At 35.4% G+C, this 18,070-nt stretch overlaps 1 protein-coding gene across 1 annotated transcript; it reads right to left on the bottom strand.

Annotated features, from left to right (window-relative positions):
• Nucleotides 1-9,937: 9,937 nt before the first annotated feature.
• On the bottom strand, nucleotides 9,938-10,900 carry LOC116859394 (olfactory receptor 4A15-like). The gene has a single exon (XM_032844621.1). The coding sequence runs from the start codon at nucleotides 10,889-10,891 to the stop codon at nucleotides 9,938-9,940; it is 954 nt and encodes a 317-aa protein (XP_032700512.1). The 5' UTR covers nucleotides 10,892-10,900.
• Nucleotides 10,901-18,070: the final 7,170 nt, after the last annotated feature.

Genomic DNA, 18,070 nt, shown 5'->3' with positions numbered 1-18,070 from the left:
TTCAATCCTGATGATAGATTCTGGAGTGCAGAATTAACCTACAAAGACAAGATCTCCAAATTCAAATGATGAGAACTTTATATTTTGGATTTTTAGACACGACCAAAACATTTTAGTAGTATAAGCTATTTTTTCATGGTGTATCAAGAAAAGAAACATCCTTTTTCTATTTTATAAAAAGAGTGAATTTTTGAACTAACTCAGCTTCTTACAAGGTTCATCACCTGACGAGCCATCACTGAGGCTGTGCTAGAGGACATCCAGATACAAGGAACTAACTCACTATATAATTAGCCTGATTGTGTCTCAGCTAACAAAAAATGTTAAGAACTGTTCATTAAATATTTTTTAAAAAACTATTTGTACAACTATTGATTTAATATACAGGTTAAGTGTAATTCACGGTTGTTGGTTTTTGTTTTTGTTTTTGTTTTTGTTTTTGTTTTTGTTTTTGTTTTGTTTAAAAACCCTTCAAGTAAGTGGAAGAGTAGACCTGTATCTGTCTTGTTCACCTCTTTATCCCCAGCACTTGGTTCAGTCAGTGTCTGACCCACAGTGGTATTCAACAAGTATTATATAAATAAATCAGTTGGAAGACTCCTTACTTATTTTTCCTGTGTTTTCTTTTTTCCTCCTAGCTCCCCAAATGAAAGTGTTTACTCTCTTACATGGGAGAAAAAGTGGAATACACAGTTGGAACAGATACTAGATGTATTCTTTCTACCCCTTCAGATCTGTTCTCAATGTATACACCCTGGGCGGCTGCTTTCCCTGGTCCCCTTCCACCAGATCTCTCCTACTTCTTACCAACAGGTGGTACCAGCTGAATGTAAGGCAGGTGGGAAGAAAAGGATTTCAGGGTATTTACTGTCCTGGTTCCCTCCTATGGTCTGTCAACCAGTGGGTGACAAATGAGACAGAACACTTGGAATGGAACTTCTGGTTTCCTGTGATCACTCTCTCCCCTTGTTCTCTCAGGTCTAACTGTGATAATGGCTTTATCATCCCTTGCTGGTTTCCCATAGTCCTAACTACACCCTGGTAAGTAAACATAATTAAGTTCTTCTAAATCTCTCATTTTAAGTATGCTGTTTCAGGGCGCCAATGGATGCAGAAAATGTGTATTGTTTCCTTTTTAAAGAAAGAAAGAGTTTTCCTTTTATATAAATTTATTTTATTTATAAAACATCTGTACTTCTTTTGATGTACAGTGACTAAGTAAGGTTAACTTGTGTCAGAAAAAAATATTGTGTAAGAAAGAAATGTAACCTAAAGATTACTGGACATCTTCAGTTGAAGTCTATGTGTTATCTATCACACTCTCTTTGGGATTATATGATTCTATGGGATTTATGCCTTTTGGTATCTCGAGCTATTCAACAACTCCTTAAATTTATAAAACTGATAATAACGCTAACAACTCTGGTCCATAGAAATGCAAATGCTACTTGGTGGAACATTGATTGATTTCCCTGGTCATTACAGATCAAGCCAGTTTTGCATTTATTTGTAAATTATTTACACATCCCTGACTGAATAATGGAAGGGTGCTATTTTGGAATTTCCTTTAGGCTGAGTATAATCTTACCAGTTTCCTCATTAATGAATGAACTAAATAAAACCTTTGTTATGCGTTCATTTTATATTTCTTTGAGAGTCATGGTTTCACGTTTTTAAAAAGTATCTTGCCTTTGGATAAGAGAAGAGCAACCATTATATTTAGGAGAGATAAACAAAAAGACTTCTAAAGATCCAGATATTCTTGTCCTCTGTGTTCTTTCACCATGGGTTTTTCTGTTTTATTCTGTTGGAGATTTGTTTCTGCTTAATCAATTTGTAAAAATCTTTTTTTAAAACTTGCTTTGAAGCAAAATAGAAACAAAATATGTTATTGAAATCTTTTTTGTTAGCTTCCCAATTCCAATCCCAGCCAAACTTAGCTAATATGAGTATCCGTAGCAACTATATTGAAAAGAACCTGCTGAAAAAATCCTATCAATCTGGCCCTGGTGTGTGTGTGTGTGTGTGTGTGTGTGTGTGTGTGTGTGTGTGTGATGTAGGGGGAGATTATATAATGCAATATAATTTTATGGTTTATTTAGTCATTTGCTTATAAGTTCACCTCAAAATACTCATGGTCTACTATATGCCTAACACTCTAGGGAAAAAAGCAGATAATGTCTCTACTTTCCTGAAGCTTATATTCTAGTACATAGAGACAGAAAATAGCAAATAGAAAAGGAATTATATATAATGTCAAAAATATAATACCTGGTAGGAGAAATATAAAGCAGGGTAAATGACACATGATCCTTGAGTAGGATTATTTTCTGTAAGGTAATCAGAGAGGACTTCTTTGAGAAGGGATGGCATAAGTTGAATGGCTGTGGAAGGACCCACAAAGGTATCTGAGGATAGAAGTTTCCAGATAGAGAAATGAGGAAGTGAAAAGTCCCTGAGGAGGGAGCATTGTTGGTACCAGTGATCAAAGGAGGCTAGCTTAGCAGGAGTGGGTGAATAAAGAGTGGTTGATGACAGATCGTGCAGACCACTGTAAGAGGGTTATTCTGGCTTTTGTCTAAAGAATGGTTCATAAAGGAGCAAGAGTAGAAGAAGACTAGTTAGGAAGTTATTGCAACCATCTAGCCAAAAAGTGATGGTGGTTTGGACTGTGATGGTAGGAGTAGAGGTGGATGTATTATGAAGGTAGATATAATAGAATTCACTGAGAGACTTGACAGAGACATAAAGAGAGAAAAGAGTAAAAATTAAAGTTTTTTGGACAACATCACCTAAAGACAGTGTTGTCATGTACGGAGACCATTTCATGTCTAGATGTCACCACTAACACAGCCAACATTTGCTTGAGTGCTTACAAGTGCCAGACACATTTACTCTTTACATCAACACTGAAGTCAGACCGTGCTATCATCCTGTTATGTAACAGATGAAATAATGAAGACTTACAAAAGGTAAGGAAGCTGTTCAGTGTAATTCAGTAGGTTGTGAACCTGGCCTTACGCTAGAATAAATAGCAAAGATAATTCTATAAATTGCATTTAACCTCTGGAACTCTTCACTATTTACTGTAAAATGAAGATACTTGGCTCAAAGGATATCTGTCAGAGCAGAAGGTTGACTAGTTCTGTAATTGGCACGAAGTAGGTACAAAGGTTGACATTTGACTGTGACTATTATATAGTATTCTTTCTATGAAATTCATTGTGCAGTGAATTGCTAAAAAAATGAGAATATTTATCTATCATTTATCTTCATGGTTATTAACTATGTAGCATGAATCTTCTCCTCTTCTTTACCAAAGTGGCTGCTTGTAAGCTATTTTACACACAGACACACTGACTCCATACACATTAGATTTATCAGTTAGTCTTGGCATTAAATAGACAAAGACAGTTTTTATTACAAGATTACAGTTTGAAAATGAGTGCCAAATATAATATTCCAACAAAAAGAAATAAATTTCCTGCAAGTGTTGTCATTCTCTGATACTCTCCCCTTCAAAGTCATTTTTTCCCTTTTTTGCTCAGCACCCTCCCTCCCCCACAAAAATGATCTCTACTTGCTCACTGCTCTCCATGCTGTTTTCCTATCTCTAGATTTTGTTTCCCTAGAGTCATCTTTTAACCTATAATGATGAATATTCAGTTAATAAATAATATTACCCCCCTTAGAGTCCAAAAGAGTACTGCTTCAGTCCCTTCTGAAAAAGGACTAGTGAGAGTAATCTAGCAGAAAAATAGCTACCAAGATGACCGGGGAATGGGAAGACAACTTACCTGTGTCTATCAATGCTGCGGGTGATAATGTGGAAGCTAGGAAGGCTATTCTGGGAGACTCTAACCAGCCCCCTTTTTCAGCCTCCAGGGTGAAAAATGAAGATCTATTAACAGGTGTTATCACTATAGATGAGAAAAGTTAAAGGATTTTTTTTTTTCTGTGTAAGTCGTTGTAAGCCAGAGAGAATCCAGTCCTTAAAAAACCCAGTGCTTTGGGGCACCTGGGTGGCTCAGTGGGTTAAAGCCTCTGCCTTCGGCTCAGGTCATGATCCCAGGGTCCTGGGATTGAGCCCCACATCAGGCTCTCTGCTCGGCAGGGAGCCTGCTTCCCCCGCTCTCTCTGCCTGTCTCTCTGCCTACTTGTCATCTCTGTCTGTCAAATAAATAATACTAAAATTAAAATCTTTAAAAAAAAAATAGTGCTTTATCTCTTGCAAACATGGTTGTTTAGGTCTCTGGCTTACCCCTGCAATTATGTCATCTAAACATTATGGTGAATTAATAGAGAAGCTATCAAATAAGATATAGCTATGGTAATGTCACAACAAGATAAAATCCATTTGTTGCATTTATGAAAATCATACCCTTATTTCTCAAAACCCATTACTCATTCATTCATCCTTTGATTCATTGCCTAGTGCCCAGAGTTTCACTGATTCACATGTTAATTCAGTAACCATTTATTACACCTTCAATATGTATAAGTGGCAGGAAGGCCGTCTCCAGGGGGTAATGCAAAGACAGGAGCCTGATTTGAAAGAGCTCCTCCTCTAACATAGGTACAACCAACATTCTAATGAAAAAGAGAAAATGTTAAGTGTGTCAGAGGCATGCACTTCAAAATATGCAGAGGCCAAATAACCACATGTGAATGACTGGAAGATGAAGCATGGATCATGTCTTTGAGACTAGAACACGGAGTTAGACATTTCAACATTTTGTACTGAAGATTAAGTGAATGCCTAAAGTAGGAAATAGAATTCGAAACACCTAATCTTGAAAAACTGCTTCAGTTTCCTATCACTTCAGGAAGCAAGGGAGTACTATTTGTTGTGTAAAAAGATTAAAAATTTGGAAGCAATGAGGTTCCAGTCATTTCCTATATTTTATCAAAGAAGAGCATCTTCACTCTTGGAGAGAAAGAAATCCTTTGCTTCGATTGCTTTCAATTATCAGAAGCCACATCTTCAACCAATAACCATGATGTTTTCACCAGCCTCTCTCACACGATAACACATATGGAACAACCAAGAGTACCTCTCCCAGCAGTGCTCTCCCTCATTAAGAACCAAAGGGCATAGGAGTCGAGGAAGGAAAGGTCTACTACACCATCAAGGAATAAAAGCTAAAAATCATTTCAGTGCATCTAAATAAAGCATTTCTTTTTGCCTTTAGGAATAGAAGAAATACATCTCCAAATCTTTCAACCTGAAGAAATATGCTGTTACCTTATTGTTAAATGTTAGAATTTCTTGGAAAAGTATAGGTACAAGTATTTAAAATTATGCATGAAAAAATACAGAAAGTAAATAGAGCAAAACCAGTATTATTTGATAGGTTTATTGTAATGCTAAAACTATAACATTTTTATTTTTTAACCTATATTTTTCTATCATGATTACATATTATTCTAATTTTAGAGAATATACCTTTTAAAGAAATTTTATTACCATTTCAAATGTCCCAATAGCTCTTTCTCATCTCTCTTCTTATTTCTTTTGGTGTCAGAAATATTAAAGTTCTGAGATGATTAAGGACTAAGGAAAGTAAGTTTACTCTCCTCCTAAGAGATAGGAATTATTTGATAATTATAAAGTTCTATGTGAAGGTTAGCCATTATTATTATAATAATCAAAAATTAGTATTGACTGTTTATATATGCTAGACATCATGCAAAATGTAAATTATCTCCTTTAATATTGTTTAGAGAGAGTTATATGTGGTTGAAAGGTTTCTCCTTCTATTTAACAGACAGGAAAACTGAAACATGAAGAAGGAAAGCCTTGTATCTCAGGATATATAGTTAGTGAGAAACAGACCTAAAGGTATAATTCAAGTCCGTCTGGCCTCAAGTCTTGATCTTGACCTTGGCCCCACATTACTTCCTACAGGAACACTCACCAAGGCACATAGCAGGACCCTTAGTTAACATCCATCTTTCAACAAAGGCTTTAAGAAGACTGATTCTCATTCTAAGTTGTGGAGATATTAACAAATAAACTCAAGAAACACTTGGGAATTTGAAATGCATCAACTTCTTCCTCTCAGAATTTCCCATATTCTCTCTCTGGAGAATTTACTTTTTTCCCTCTGGAGAATTTAGAATTACTATTAATTATTTACTTTGTCAAGTCAGTTAATAACATATTACTGTCCCTGTCCACTTCTAATTTGCCCTAAATTCACCATCAAAAGGTAGTATCCTATATCAAGCACTTACTATTTGCAGTCCTTTCATAGTTAATTCAGTATAACCCTAGAAGATGAATACATTATTTCCAACTCATAGATAGAAAAACTGAGGCTTAGAATGATTCATTTCACTTTTCTGGGATAGTGTAACTAGTAAGCGGTAGAACCAAAAGCCAATTTCTATTGTTTCAGTTCCACAATGTTATCTACCTAATTTAAGAAATTTCTAAAATAAAAAATCCCTGAAAAGTGTTGTACCATGTTTGACTATAAGAAGAATACTAGGGGTGCCTGGGTGGCTCAGTGGGTTAAAGCCTCTGCCTTTGGCTCAGATCATGATCCCAGGATCCTGGGATCGAGCCCCGCATCGGGCTCTCTGCTCAGCAGGGAGCCTGCTTCCCTTCCTCTCTCTACCTGCCTCTCTGCCTGCTTATGATCTCTGTCTGTCAAATGAATAAAGAAAATCTTAAAAAAAAAAGAAGAATACTAATCTTGGATTTCATATCATATTATGAGAGCTTTCTGAAAATTCAAGTACATGGAAGCCAGAACTTGATGAATCAATCAATAATCTTAGGCAATGGAAATTGAATGAGTTATTGAAAAGTACCTAATTCACTTTTTTAAAAATTTTTCATATGAAGAATCTGAGACAAAGTAAGGATACAAATTTAGGTTTCTTAAATCCTAACTTATTTATCTTTTTCCTGCATGGAATAGCTGATATTCTCACTTTTTGCAGAGTAATCCAAACAAAAGACATTGTTTTGCTTGCCTAATTAGTCTATATAATTATTTCAGTGAGCTTCCTTGTTTTCCAAGGGAGACCTGACTAAGGAAATGAGGATGTTGAGAGATCATAAACAAATACGTCCTTTTGACTCTATAGGATTTTCTCATACAAAGGCAAATCACAAAAAGTAAATATTAATGATATCAGATTTTATTTTAAGCTTCCATTTTCCATACAGACTGAACCTGTTTCTCCATTTTGTTCCCAAACCAAGCAAGTAAATTAAGTGGGAAAGTGGTAAGACTCACTCTCTGCATCTATCAAATCTCTTTGGTAGCCAAAAATATGCTACTACTTTTTGCTTAATATTTTGGAATGAAAGATTAGTTTTAAATACTTCTATTGAGTCCTTCCTTCATTCCATGAAACTATACTCCAGTGACCAGGGACCCAAAACAGAAATGTATTCCTGTAGAACACATGGAAGTCTAACAATGTATGTGGAACTGCCCCATTATAATAACTTTTGCTCCTTCTTTCACCTTTGGTCTGCTTTCAGACTACTGGACCACAGGAATGAGCATTTTGCAACATATTTCCAGTCATTGCCAGAAATGTTTGACTGTTTATCTTTCCAGAGCACAGTTACCCTGGCAAAATGGTCTCAGATGCCTTAGAAAAAGGTTAAGAGGAAGATATACACCCCTATTTGTGGTGCTATCACAGACTATTCAAGGATACCTGATGATTCCTTCATTCAAAAAATTCTAGCTTTAGGTATTATTCACATATGGTGATTTGATGAGGAGCCATGACCTTTATGAACTGAATTATGGTGATTCAACTCAGGCCTTTATTCACCAAATCTGGATTATTTATCATCATCATCAAAGTCTGCTTGGGCTGTCATAACAAAATATTACAGAGAGGGAGGATTAAACAGACATTGATTTTTCCCACAGTCTTGGAGGCTGGAAGTCCAGGATCAAGATAGCAACAGGTCTGGTTTCTGACGAGGCCTCTTTTCCCAGCTTGTAGATTGTCCATCTTCTCACACTGTCCTCACATGGCCTCTCCTCTGTGCACACATGAGGGATGAGAGTTCCCTTCCTCTCCTTACAAGGACACCAGTTCTATAGGACCCCAATCTTATGATTTCAAGGAGTAACACTTGTTCTATTTCCCACTGTTCAAGACTTGAAAGTCTAGGTACAAGTCACGTGAGTAACGAAACTTTTCAGATGACCTCAGGCTCAGCCAGTTTCTGTCTATAACCTCACAACAGACCCTGAACAAGAATTACCACCTCAGAAATGCTCCCAAATTCCTAACCCACTGAAACAATCTGAAATAATGAAGTGATTGCTGGTATTTTCAGCTAGTAAACATTGGGGGGACTTTTTTTATATTGCAATGGTATCTGAAACACTGCAGCACTTTAGATACCATATTATTATTCATGGATCAACTAATGAACTACATAGAAAGCTAAGAAATAGAAGAATAGATATACAGATATTTTATATATAAAAGTAGAGGTGTTGCAGGGTAGTGAGAAATTCAGTGGTTTTCAATAAGTGTGCTGGGAAATTTATTCTTATGATAAAAAGGAATGTATATTTCTACCTCACACCATACCTGAACATTTATGTCCTATATGGGTAAAAGATGTAAATGTAAGAAACAAAACTTTAAAACTTTTTCTTTATTTTATTTTTAAAATCAGGACAGGGAAGGACTTTGAGAAGTGTATGCACACATCTTTCATTCTGAATCCAGCTTTCTCATTTCTGCATAATAGCTTTGGTGGTAAATCCTTGATCCCAACTGCATTCACACCAGTATCCAGGTAGTAGGTCCTCCAATTCTGGTCATTTTGAAGTATTTCATCCACTGTAATGGATTTCTTTCTGATTAAAATATCTAGGTTAGTTTTTATTTCCTTCATTGAAGAATAAATAAAACTTCATGGCTGGCATTTATTCAATACATTTTAAATAAATGGAAGCATTAATATTGCTAAATACACTCACTGGATCCAATTACAAATTGAAAGAAAGATGAGGGCAAAAAATACCAATTTCATATCCAATCTGTGTTGTGAATTGACCTCTCAGCAAGATAAAGTGTAATGTCAGGGCCTTCAGAAATGACCTTTGTAATACAGTAATCAACCTCCAAAATTTCTATAGAGAAATTATAAAGAGAGAAGTCACTTTTGACTTATTACTTAAGTCCAGAACATAAAATTTATAGAGGAGAAAGGCATTCATATGTAAAACAAAACATATTCCCAAAATGCTTAGCATTTATTAAAATTTAAAAAAAGTATACCCAGAGAATTTAACTAAATGTAGGTAGACTCTGACAGTCTACTGTGATATGAGAGACTAAATGTATATTTCAACTACCAGAAGAGTCTTTATATCTAGATGCACACAATGCATTGAACAATTTAATTTTTCTGCCCAAAAATTCATTAGGATATAGAAAATCAGCCATATGCTACCATCACAGTATAAAGCTAATAAAGTTCACTTCTCATAGATCTATCCTCAGCTATGAACATGTGCTGTGAAATTTCGAATTAGTTAATTTGACAGGGAATTTATTTATACTGTTAGATTAAGGGTATTTTTTTTAACAATGTGAATTTTTAATTTTAAAATCACACTCTCTTGGACTAAGGAGAATAATTTCTATTAGGTCATATTTTTATGTATCATGGAGGTACCATACTCCACCAACAAAAACTTGAAATAAAACAAAAATTCGTTGTTCACTGAAGAACCTTAGCACAGTATGATTATATAGATCAGAGATTAAACTTACACAATTCTCTTGCTTTCTAAGGGTTGTAACATACTCCATTTAGATAAAGATTAATTTATATAGCTATTTCAGAATAAAGAGGCTAACTAACCCAAAGGAGATCATTTTTAAGATGTAATCACTGATAATGAAAGCAGTCCTTGATTCTGTGAAAGAATGAATATCATATTCTACGTGAGCAATACAGCCCTCTGTCAACTGAGGTCACATTTTTACTCCAAAGTTTCCACATGGCATTTTTTATTTCTGCATTTCTCAGGGTGTAGATTATGGGGTTCAGCATGGGCGTTATGAAGGTCAAAACCACAGTCATGAATTTATCAATGGGAAAGGTAGAATTAGGCCTTGCATACAGGAAGATACAGGGAACAAAGAATAAAATGACCACAGTTATATGGGATGCACAGGTGTGGAAGGCTTTGTGTTTCCCATCCAAACCATGAGTCTTAAGGGAGTGTAATATGACCCCATAGGAAACTAGGAGAATGAAGAAGATGCCAGTGCAAATGGCTCCTCCATTAGCTATCATAGAAACTCCAATGAGGTAGGTATTGGTACAAGCAAGTTTCAGCAAGGGATACATATCACATACGAAGTTGTCAATGACATTGGGGCCACAGAAAGGGAGCTGATAAATAAAGAGAAACTGAGCCATTGAGTGCAGAAAGCCTCCAGTCCAGGCCACCAGCAGCATAAGAACACATGTCCTCTGATTCATGATAATTAGATAATGAAGTGGTTTACAGATGGCTACATATCGGTCATAGGCCATCACCACCAGAAGAATGACTTCAGCACCAGCAAATAAGTGATCTAGAAAGACTTGAGTCATACAAGCCTGGAAGGAAATAGTCTTCTTCTCATAAAGCAAATCTACAATCATCTTGGGAGCAATGACAGTAGAATAGATGGCATCTATAAATGATAAATAAGCAAGAAAAAAGTACATGGGAGAATGCAGTGACCGGCTGGCCATAATGGTTACTATGATAAGCAGATTGCCCACTATTGTCACAACATAGATGAGTAAGAATAGGACAAAGAGCACTTTTTGCCCCTCAGGATCCTGTGTGAGCCCTAGAAGGACAAACTCTGTCACATTGTTTCTATTTCCCATATATTCTTTGGAAGGCATTGAACTCAGGCATCAGAGTCTGTAAATGAAAGGGCCATAATGAATTTGAGAGGATCACATGCTTTATGTCAAAAACCGTTGCCGCATTCAACCACATTTGCCCCACAGGGCCTCACACAGGGTGACTTTCTAGAGAATGAAAGTTTAGAATCACCACCCACAGTTTCTGCTTTCATTTCCACAAATTTCTTGCATCAACTACAAGGAGACCAGTTCTCTACCTGGGAGGTACATGGCAGTGGGCATATCTATGACATGACCTACCAAAAAACAAGGAAGCGGCTTTCATCAGAATCCTGCCTATGAATACTTCATTTTTTATTTTGTATGTCATTTCTTCTTTTCTTGAATGCTTTCTGGGTTTCTGACATTGACTATGAAAACATGCTCATCTTTAATAGCCTTGTTACATAATAATATCTAGTGCATGGAGCATAAAGTGATTATCTGACATTTAGATAACTGCCTTTCTGAGTGACTTCACTATGAGCTCCAAATATCAAAAAATGTGTCACCTGCTGCGGTGAAAGACCCAGACATACTATGAGTGCCCCTTAAATATTTATTAAACTTTATTTAATCCAGCTGAATTTTAAACATGTAAGAAACCATCTAAGAAGAGATCAGTACATTAAATTCTTCCCTGGGATGCCTGGGTGGTTCAGCCAGTTAAGGATCTGCGATCTGCCATCAGCCCAGGTCATGATCCCAGATTCCTAGGATTGAGCCCCAAAACCAGCTCCTCGCTCAGCAGAGAGTCTGCTTCTCCCTCTCTCATTCCCCCTTTTTTGTGCTCTCCCCTTTCTTTTCTCTCTCTCTCTTTCTTTCTAATAAATAAATAAAACCTTTAAAAAAAAAAAAAGAAAAAGAAATTCATCCCACTCATGAAAGTACACTTTGAAAATACAGACACACACACATACGCACACAAATGGAATTGGTATTTATTACAACAGAGGATATAGAGGAGAAAAATGGATAGTACAAATTTAAGTAAATGGGTACTACCCAGACATTTTCTCTACTTTCCAAAATGGTTTAGAATTGGTTATTGCTAACTGTAGCTCAATTCAGAATGCCAACATAAAGATTTTAGGCAGAATCATGGTATAGTAGCAAGAATCCCACACTAAAAATCTCAAAACGTTAATTTTTGTCAGTCATCCTGGGAAAATCATGTCCCAACTCATGTTCTTATTGGAAAGGTTATGGCCTTCCCAGAGATATGAGTTTCTGAACTCTAGTCATGGAAAACCTTATCTTAAATGACATGCTAGCACTTACTACTGGACCATCTTTATACTAACCACGGTGAATTAGCATGTGTTAAAGATTATTTGATTATTAAAGTGATAAATAGATTACACCAGATATGTCATTCATATTGTTAGCTCTTGATTTTCCGAGTCTATGTGGAATACAAGACATTCCTTCTCACTTGAGAAAAATAAATTATCCATGAGGCCTACCAGATACAACCCAGGACCAATTGTACATGTAATATATGCAACTTTGTTTTGGCAAAATTATTTTAGATGTGCTCCATCATAATATCTACACTTGTAAATAATATTGTAAACCTTATTCTATTCTTTCTGCTTCTAGACATGCGAGAGGGAGAATAAAAATGTAGCAAAGAGATAATAAAAGAAAACAGAAAAGGCAGATAAGAACTAGCAAAGACCATAAACTAAATGAAATAAGCTTTGAATTAATTGAGTTTGGTTTGGGGAAACTGAATTGGAAGTAGAAGAATTTCAGATTTCCTGAGCTTTCAATCCAGAGTTAGACCAGAGGGTAACCTAGCATCAGTACCAGGACTCACTGCTCAGAGTCTTTACATTTCCAGAAAACCAAATTCTGAACCTTAAGATATATCAGAAGAGACCAGCTGCTTAAAGGACTTCCATCTTTGGGACTTCCAGCAGGTTATTCACATACATACATAATTAAATATCCCCACTCACAGTTATGAAGCTATGTCTGCATTTATAATGACAAATACTCATAATGCATAGGGATCGAGCCCCACATCTGACTGGCTCTCTGCTCAGCCAGGAGCCTGCTTTGCTTCCTCTCTCTATCTGCCTCTCTGCCTACTTGTGATCTGTCTGTCAAATAAATAAATCAAATCTTTTAAAAAATTTTAAAAATAATGCAAATAAAGCTCTCCAGAAACTATCTGACAGGTAATAGTCACTAAATACATTCAAGATATTATTTACCCTTATTTGTTTCCCCATGTAACTTTAGTGCCACATTACAAGAGTTTCCCCAAAGTCCACTATCTTATTTCATAACACAAAGGAGCATTCTCTGAGGGACGGATGGATTGACTGGGTCATTATTATATATGATTACAGAAGATGTGCTTTCTTTACAAGTCACATCCCTGTGTGCAAATTTCCTCTTTCTCCACATCTCACTCACCTCTTTGCACTGAATCATTAAATCTAAATTCAGTGAAAGGGGGTCTTCATTTTATAAATAAGAGATCAACTGAGTACATAATACAATGTGTCCATTTTACTCAGAATATTTTAAGACCCTAAAAATAAGGAAATATCCATATAATTAACCCATAGGCAAAAATAGATACTGGCATTTTCTGTAGATTTCATATCTAGTAAAATTCATGAATTCCATTTTCACAGACACTAAAATTCACTTTCTAATAAGGTGTACATATTATAGGTCAATGAGTCTAACAAGTAACTAAATTTCTCTTTCCACATTGTAAGTTTTAAGTTTCCCTTTGTAATAAAGGTTGCTAACTTAAATATCAAACTGTAATCTTACATATACACACAAGAATAGAAAGCAGAGATTCAAACTGTTATTTGTACACCAATGTTCATAGCAGCATTATTCACAATAGCCGAAAGGTAGAAAAAATCCAAATGTCCAAAAGCTAATGAATGCATACAGTGTGGTATGTATAGATGATGGAATATTATTCAGCCTTGAAAAGGAAAGAAAGTCTGATACATGCTATAACGTGGATAAAGCTTGAAGACACTATGCTAGGTGCAATAAGGTCAACATAGTCATAAATAAACAGTCATATTCACAGTACAGCAATGAATACCAAGGGGCAGGGGAAGGAGGAAATGGGGTGTTATTGTTTAATGGGTACAGAGTTTCAGTTTGGGATGATGATAAAAGTTCTGGAGATGGACGGTTGTGATGAATACACAACAATTTATTATGTGTATTTTACTTCAATAAAAAAATGCCAATGAAATAATATGTCTAGATGGGCCAGAACATTTAAAGATACTAGACACAAGGTAACAATTTATAAAGGACTATAATAATCCTTACTATTATCCAATATATTAAGACACAAAAATAATCATTGGATTCTTTAAATTATAAAAGCAATCTTAAAAAGTTATTTTGAAGACCATATATATGACAAGCTGTACTGTTTTGATGTGATTTCTTTCTCTTAATATATATTTAACTAATTCTAATATAAAATGTTGGATAAAATTACTGACACTGTACTTATTCCAATAATATTTTATAAAACAGAGAAAATGCATGTACTTACTATCTTTTTCTTGGAGCATCTGGCATAAAATATTTTAGATTAAATGGTAAACCTGTTGCTTAAAAAAGACACATAATTTACTACAAGTCTATTTTGTCCTATTCTTATGGCAGTGAAGAGTTTTTCTGAGTATGTTACCTGGGTTTTCTCGTTCCTCTTTGGTCACTTGTTCCAAATCCACACTTCTACAATTCTATCTTTGGTCCTAGGAAATAACGGCTTCTTTAGATGAAGGTAAATCAGGATTGCTATCACATCAACCCTGGTGTGCTGCAGAAAAAAATATCAGGACAAACTTTGTCACTACAGCCAGAAATGCTTTGTCAGATAAGGATTTCTCTCTCTCTGCCTGCACAAAGCATGACCATCTTCAATTTTCAAAAACATTTAACAGTTTGGATTATGGAAATATCCAAAGTTGACTTCAAGAATATACAGTTGAGATGACTGATGAATCATTGAATTTGAAAGTCATCATTGACATTATGTACCAAAAATCAAATGCAAAACTTCATTATTATGTGTAACTGACCACAGTAATTGAATAAGCCTTTAATAGTATTTTTTTGTCCATAATGCAGAGATCTGGGTAATCAAAGAAATGGATATTTTGGATTGTTTGGGATATCTCTGAAGCATTCCTATGACTGTTTTAATAGGGTCTATGACCACTAAAGTAATGGTTTCTTTTCCCTTCTTGACAGCAACATCAATCCCCAAGGAGGAACCTTCGCTCAGGTAAGGAAAGACATGATTGGGCACTAAATCAACAATGAACAACAAATTACTTGGCTGAATTGTTAAAACATTTTGTCCCCAAGGCTGTTTGTTCAAAATTAAATTCGCCAAGGATTCATGCTCTTGAGACTGAGACTTTCCACATAATCCATATTTTCAGAGGCTTCTCCTGGCCAGTCACTTCAGGAGAATTAAGTGGAAAAAAAAAAAACAGCAATTTAACCATAAGGACCACGCCACTTATTAATAGCAAACATATAAGGTTGCATAAACAGGAATTCATTATTTTCAATTATTCAGCACATATATGAAATTCTCAAGCTGAAGAGGGCACTGGAGTGAAGTAAAAAGCTTGAGTCTTTGTGTATTAAAGACATACTTAATAAGAAGGGCACAAGATTATTGGTAATCAATACACTAAAAGTTTCCATTTAACTCCGAGGGTGTAACACCCACATGCAAAATTCCAGCTCAAAAGTTTTGCCCAAAATAAGAGAATTTTTCTTACAAAGAAATACAAAACTGGTGATTAGGATGTGTGATTTGCAAGTCACTATTGTAAATTAACATAAGAAAAAAAATAAAGACTAAAAATCCAGAAATATTTGACACTTGCTATTCAGATGTCTTTTATAAAATGATGTCAGGTCCTTAAATCTGAATCTCTCTACAAATGCTCTAAAAAACATACTATTTCTTTATATTTTTATTATGTTATGTTGGTCACCATACAATACATCATTAGTTTTTGATGTAATGTTCCAAGATTCACTGTTTACATTTTACATCCAGTGATCCCTACAATATGTGCCCTACTTAATACCCACCACAGGCTCACCCATCCCCCGACCCCCTTCCCCTCTGAAAGCCTCAGATTGTTTCCCAGAGTCCATAGTCTCTCATGGTTTTTCTCCCCCTCTGAGTTCCCCTCTTCAGGTTTTGTTTGGTTTGGTTTTTGTTTTTATTTTGTTTGTTTGGTTGGTTTTGGCTTTGGTGTTTGTTTTGTTTTGTTTTGTTTTGTTTTGTTTTTTTGACAAAGAGTGAACAAGAGACCATAAACAGGGGAAGCAGTAGAGGGAGAGGGAGAAGCAGACCCCCAGCTGAGGAGGGAGCCTTATTCCAGGATGGATCCCAGGATTCTGGGAGCATGACTTGAGCGGAAGGCAGATGCCTAACCAACTGAGCCATCCAGGTGCCCCCATACTATTTCCTTATTGAGGTTTGTTGATATGGAAGTTTTCTGTCTCTTTATTGATATTTCCATTTTATTCATGACCTTGACCTTTCCTTTATCTTCCTTTTCTTGGCCATTGCCACTTTTTTCTTTACTTCTTTGAGCATCTCTAAGTCAGCGTGTTCAAGTCCTTGTCCAGGCATCAGAGCTTTTTGGGGGCAATTTTTGCTGGTTTATTTTTTTTTCCTTTGAATGAGCCATACTTTCCTGGTTTTTTGTATATTTCCAGGTTTTATGTTGAAAACTAGACACTTGAATCTAATAATGTGGTAACTCTGTAAATTAGATTCTTTTCTCTTCCCCAGGTTTGCAGATTGGGGTTTTCTTTTGGGTTTGCTGACAGGGTACTTTTTGTTTTGTTTTGTTATTATTATTTTTTTTATTGTTGTAGGCTATCTCTGTGTTAAGGATTGGCCTAAGGTATAAACTCAAGGTGGTTTTAGGTCTTTTCTAAGCCTGTTCCCTCCCCTCGCATGCATGCCGAAGTCTCCAACTTCCCTAGCATATGTTGTTCTTTTTGAATGTCCTCTTCTTCAAAATCTGGCTCCTAAAAACACAGAGAGAGAGAGAGAGAAATGAAGGGGGTAGGGAATCACCACCTCTCTTTAACGAATATATTTCTAACCAGGAAATACCACAGGCATTCCCACTGAAGCTAAGAATAAGTCAAGGTGTCCTTTATTCATTTATTATCCCATGTTTTCCCCTATGTTGAGTATTACAATAATATAATAAGGGAAAATGTAATACAAAATGTTAGAAAGAAAATATTAGAAAAATCATCAAAATATTAGCATCATTTATCTAGCAAAACCAGATGAATTAACTGAAATCTCAGTTTAAATGAGAAAGGTCAGTAAAGTGACTGAAATTAAGATTTAACTGATAAATATTCTTGTGACTTTCTTAAATAGTAGCCATATTTAGAAAGTAAAATGTATAAATTGTATCTTTCATTAATGTAACCCAAATTACAAAAAATATGGAAATCAACTAAAAAAGGTGAAACATAGATTTACTGAAGACCTAAATAAAAACAGATTTTCATGTTCCCAGATAGATAATTCAATGTGATCAAGATATCTGCTCTTTTCCAAATTAATTAGACATTAAATATATTGTCAGACAAAACCTTCATACATTTCTAAGACCTCTGACCTTGTTTATACTCATGTGGGTAATAATTATTCGAAACGGCTTCCATTATGTTGAGGTATGTTCCCTCTAAACCTACATTGTTGAGAATTTTTATCATGGATGGATGTTGTACTTTGTAAAATGTTTTTTATGCATCTATGGAAATGATTTTGTGGTTTTTTATCTTTTCTCCTGGGGATGTGCTGTATCATATAAATTGATTTATAAATATCAAACCATTTTTGCAATCCAGGAGTAAATACCTCTTGATGCTGGTGAATGATTTTTTTAATGTATTGTTGGATTCAGTTTACTAATATTTTGTTAAGGATTTTTGCCATCTATGTTCATTAGTCATATTGGCCTATAATTCCCTTTCTTGTGGTATCTCCATCTGGTTTTGGTATGAGGGTAACGCTAGCCTCAGAGAAAAGTGTTCCTTCATGTTCTATTTTTTAAAATAGTTTGAGAAAAATAGACATTAACTCTTCTTTTT

This window comes from Lontra canadensis, unplaced genomic scaffold, assembly GCF_010015895.1.
Source record: "Lontra canadensis isolate GAN:19392208 unplaced genomic scaffold, GSC_riverotter_1.0 scaffold154, whole genome shotgun sequence".
In the NCBI taxonomy this organism is placed as follows: domain Eukaryota; kingdom Metazoa; phylum Chordata; class Mammalia; order Carnivora; family Mustelidae; genus Lontra; species Lontra canadensis.
The sequence above is the reverse complement of the archived record's forward strand: the minus strand, read 5'-3'. Positions and strand labels throughout refer to the sequence as shown.

Coding starts and splice junctions, on each gene's coding strand:
- LOC116859394 (XM_032844621.1), bottom strand. CDS start 10,891: ATGGGAAATAGAAACAATGTGACAGAGTTTGTCCTTCTAGGGCTCACA.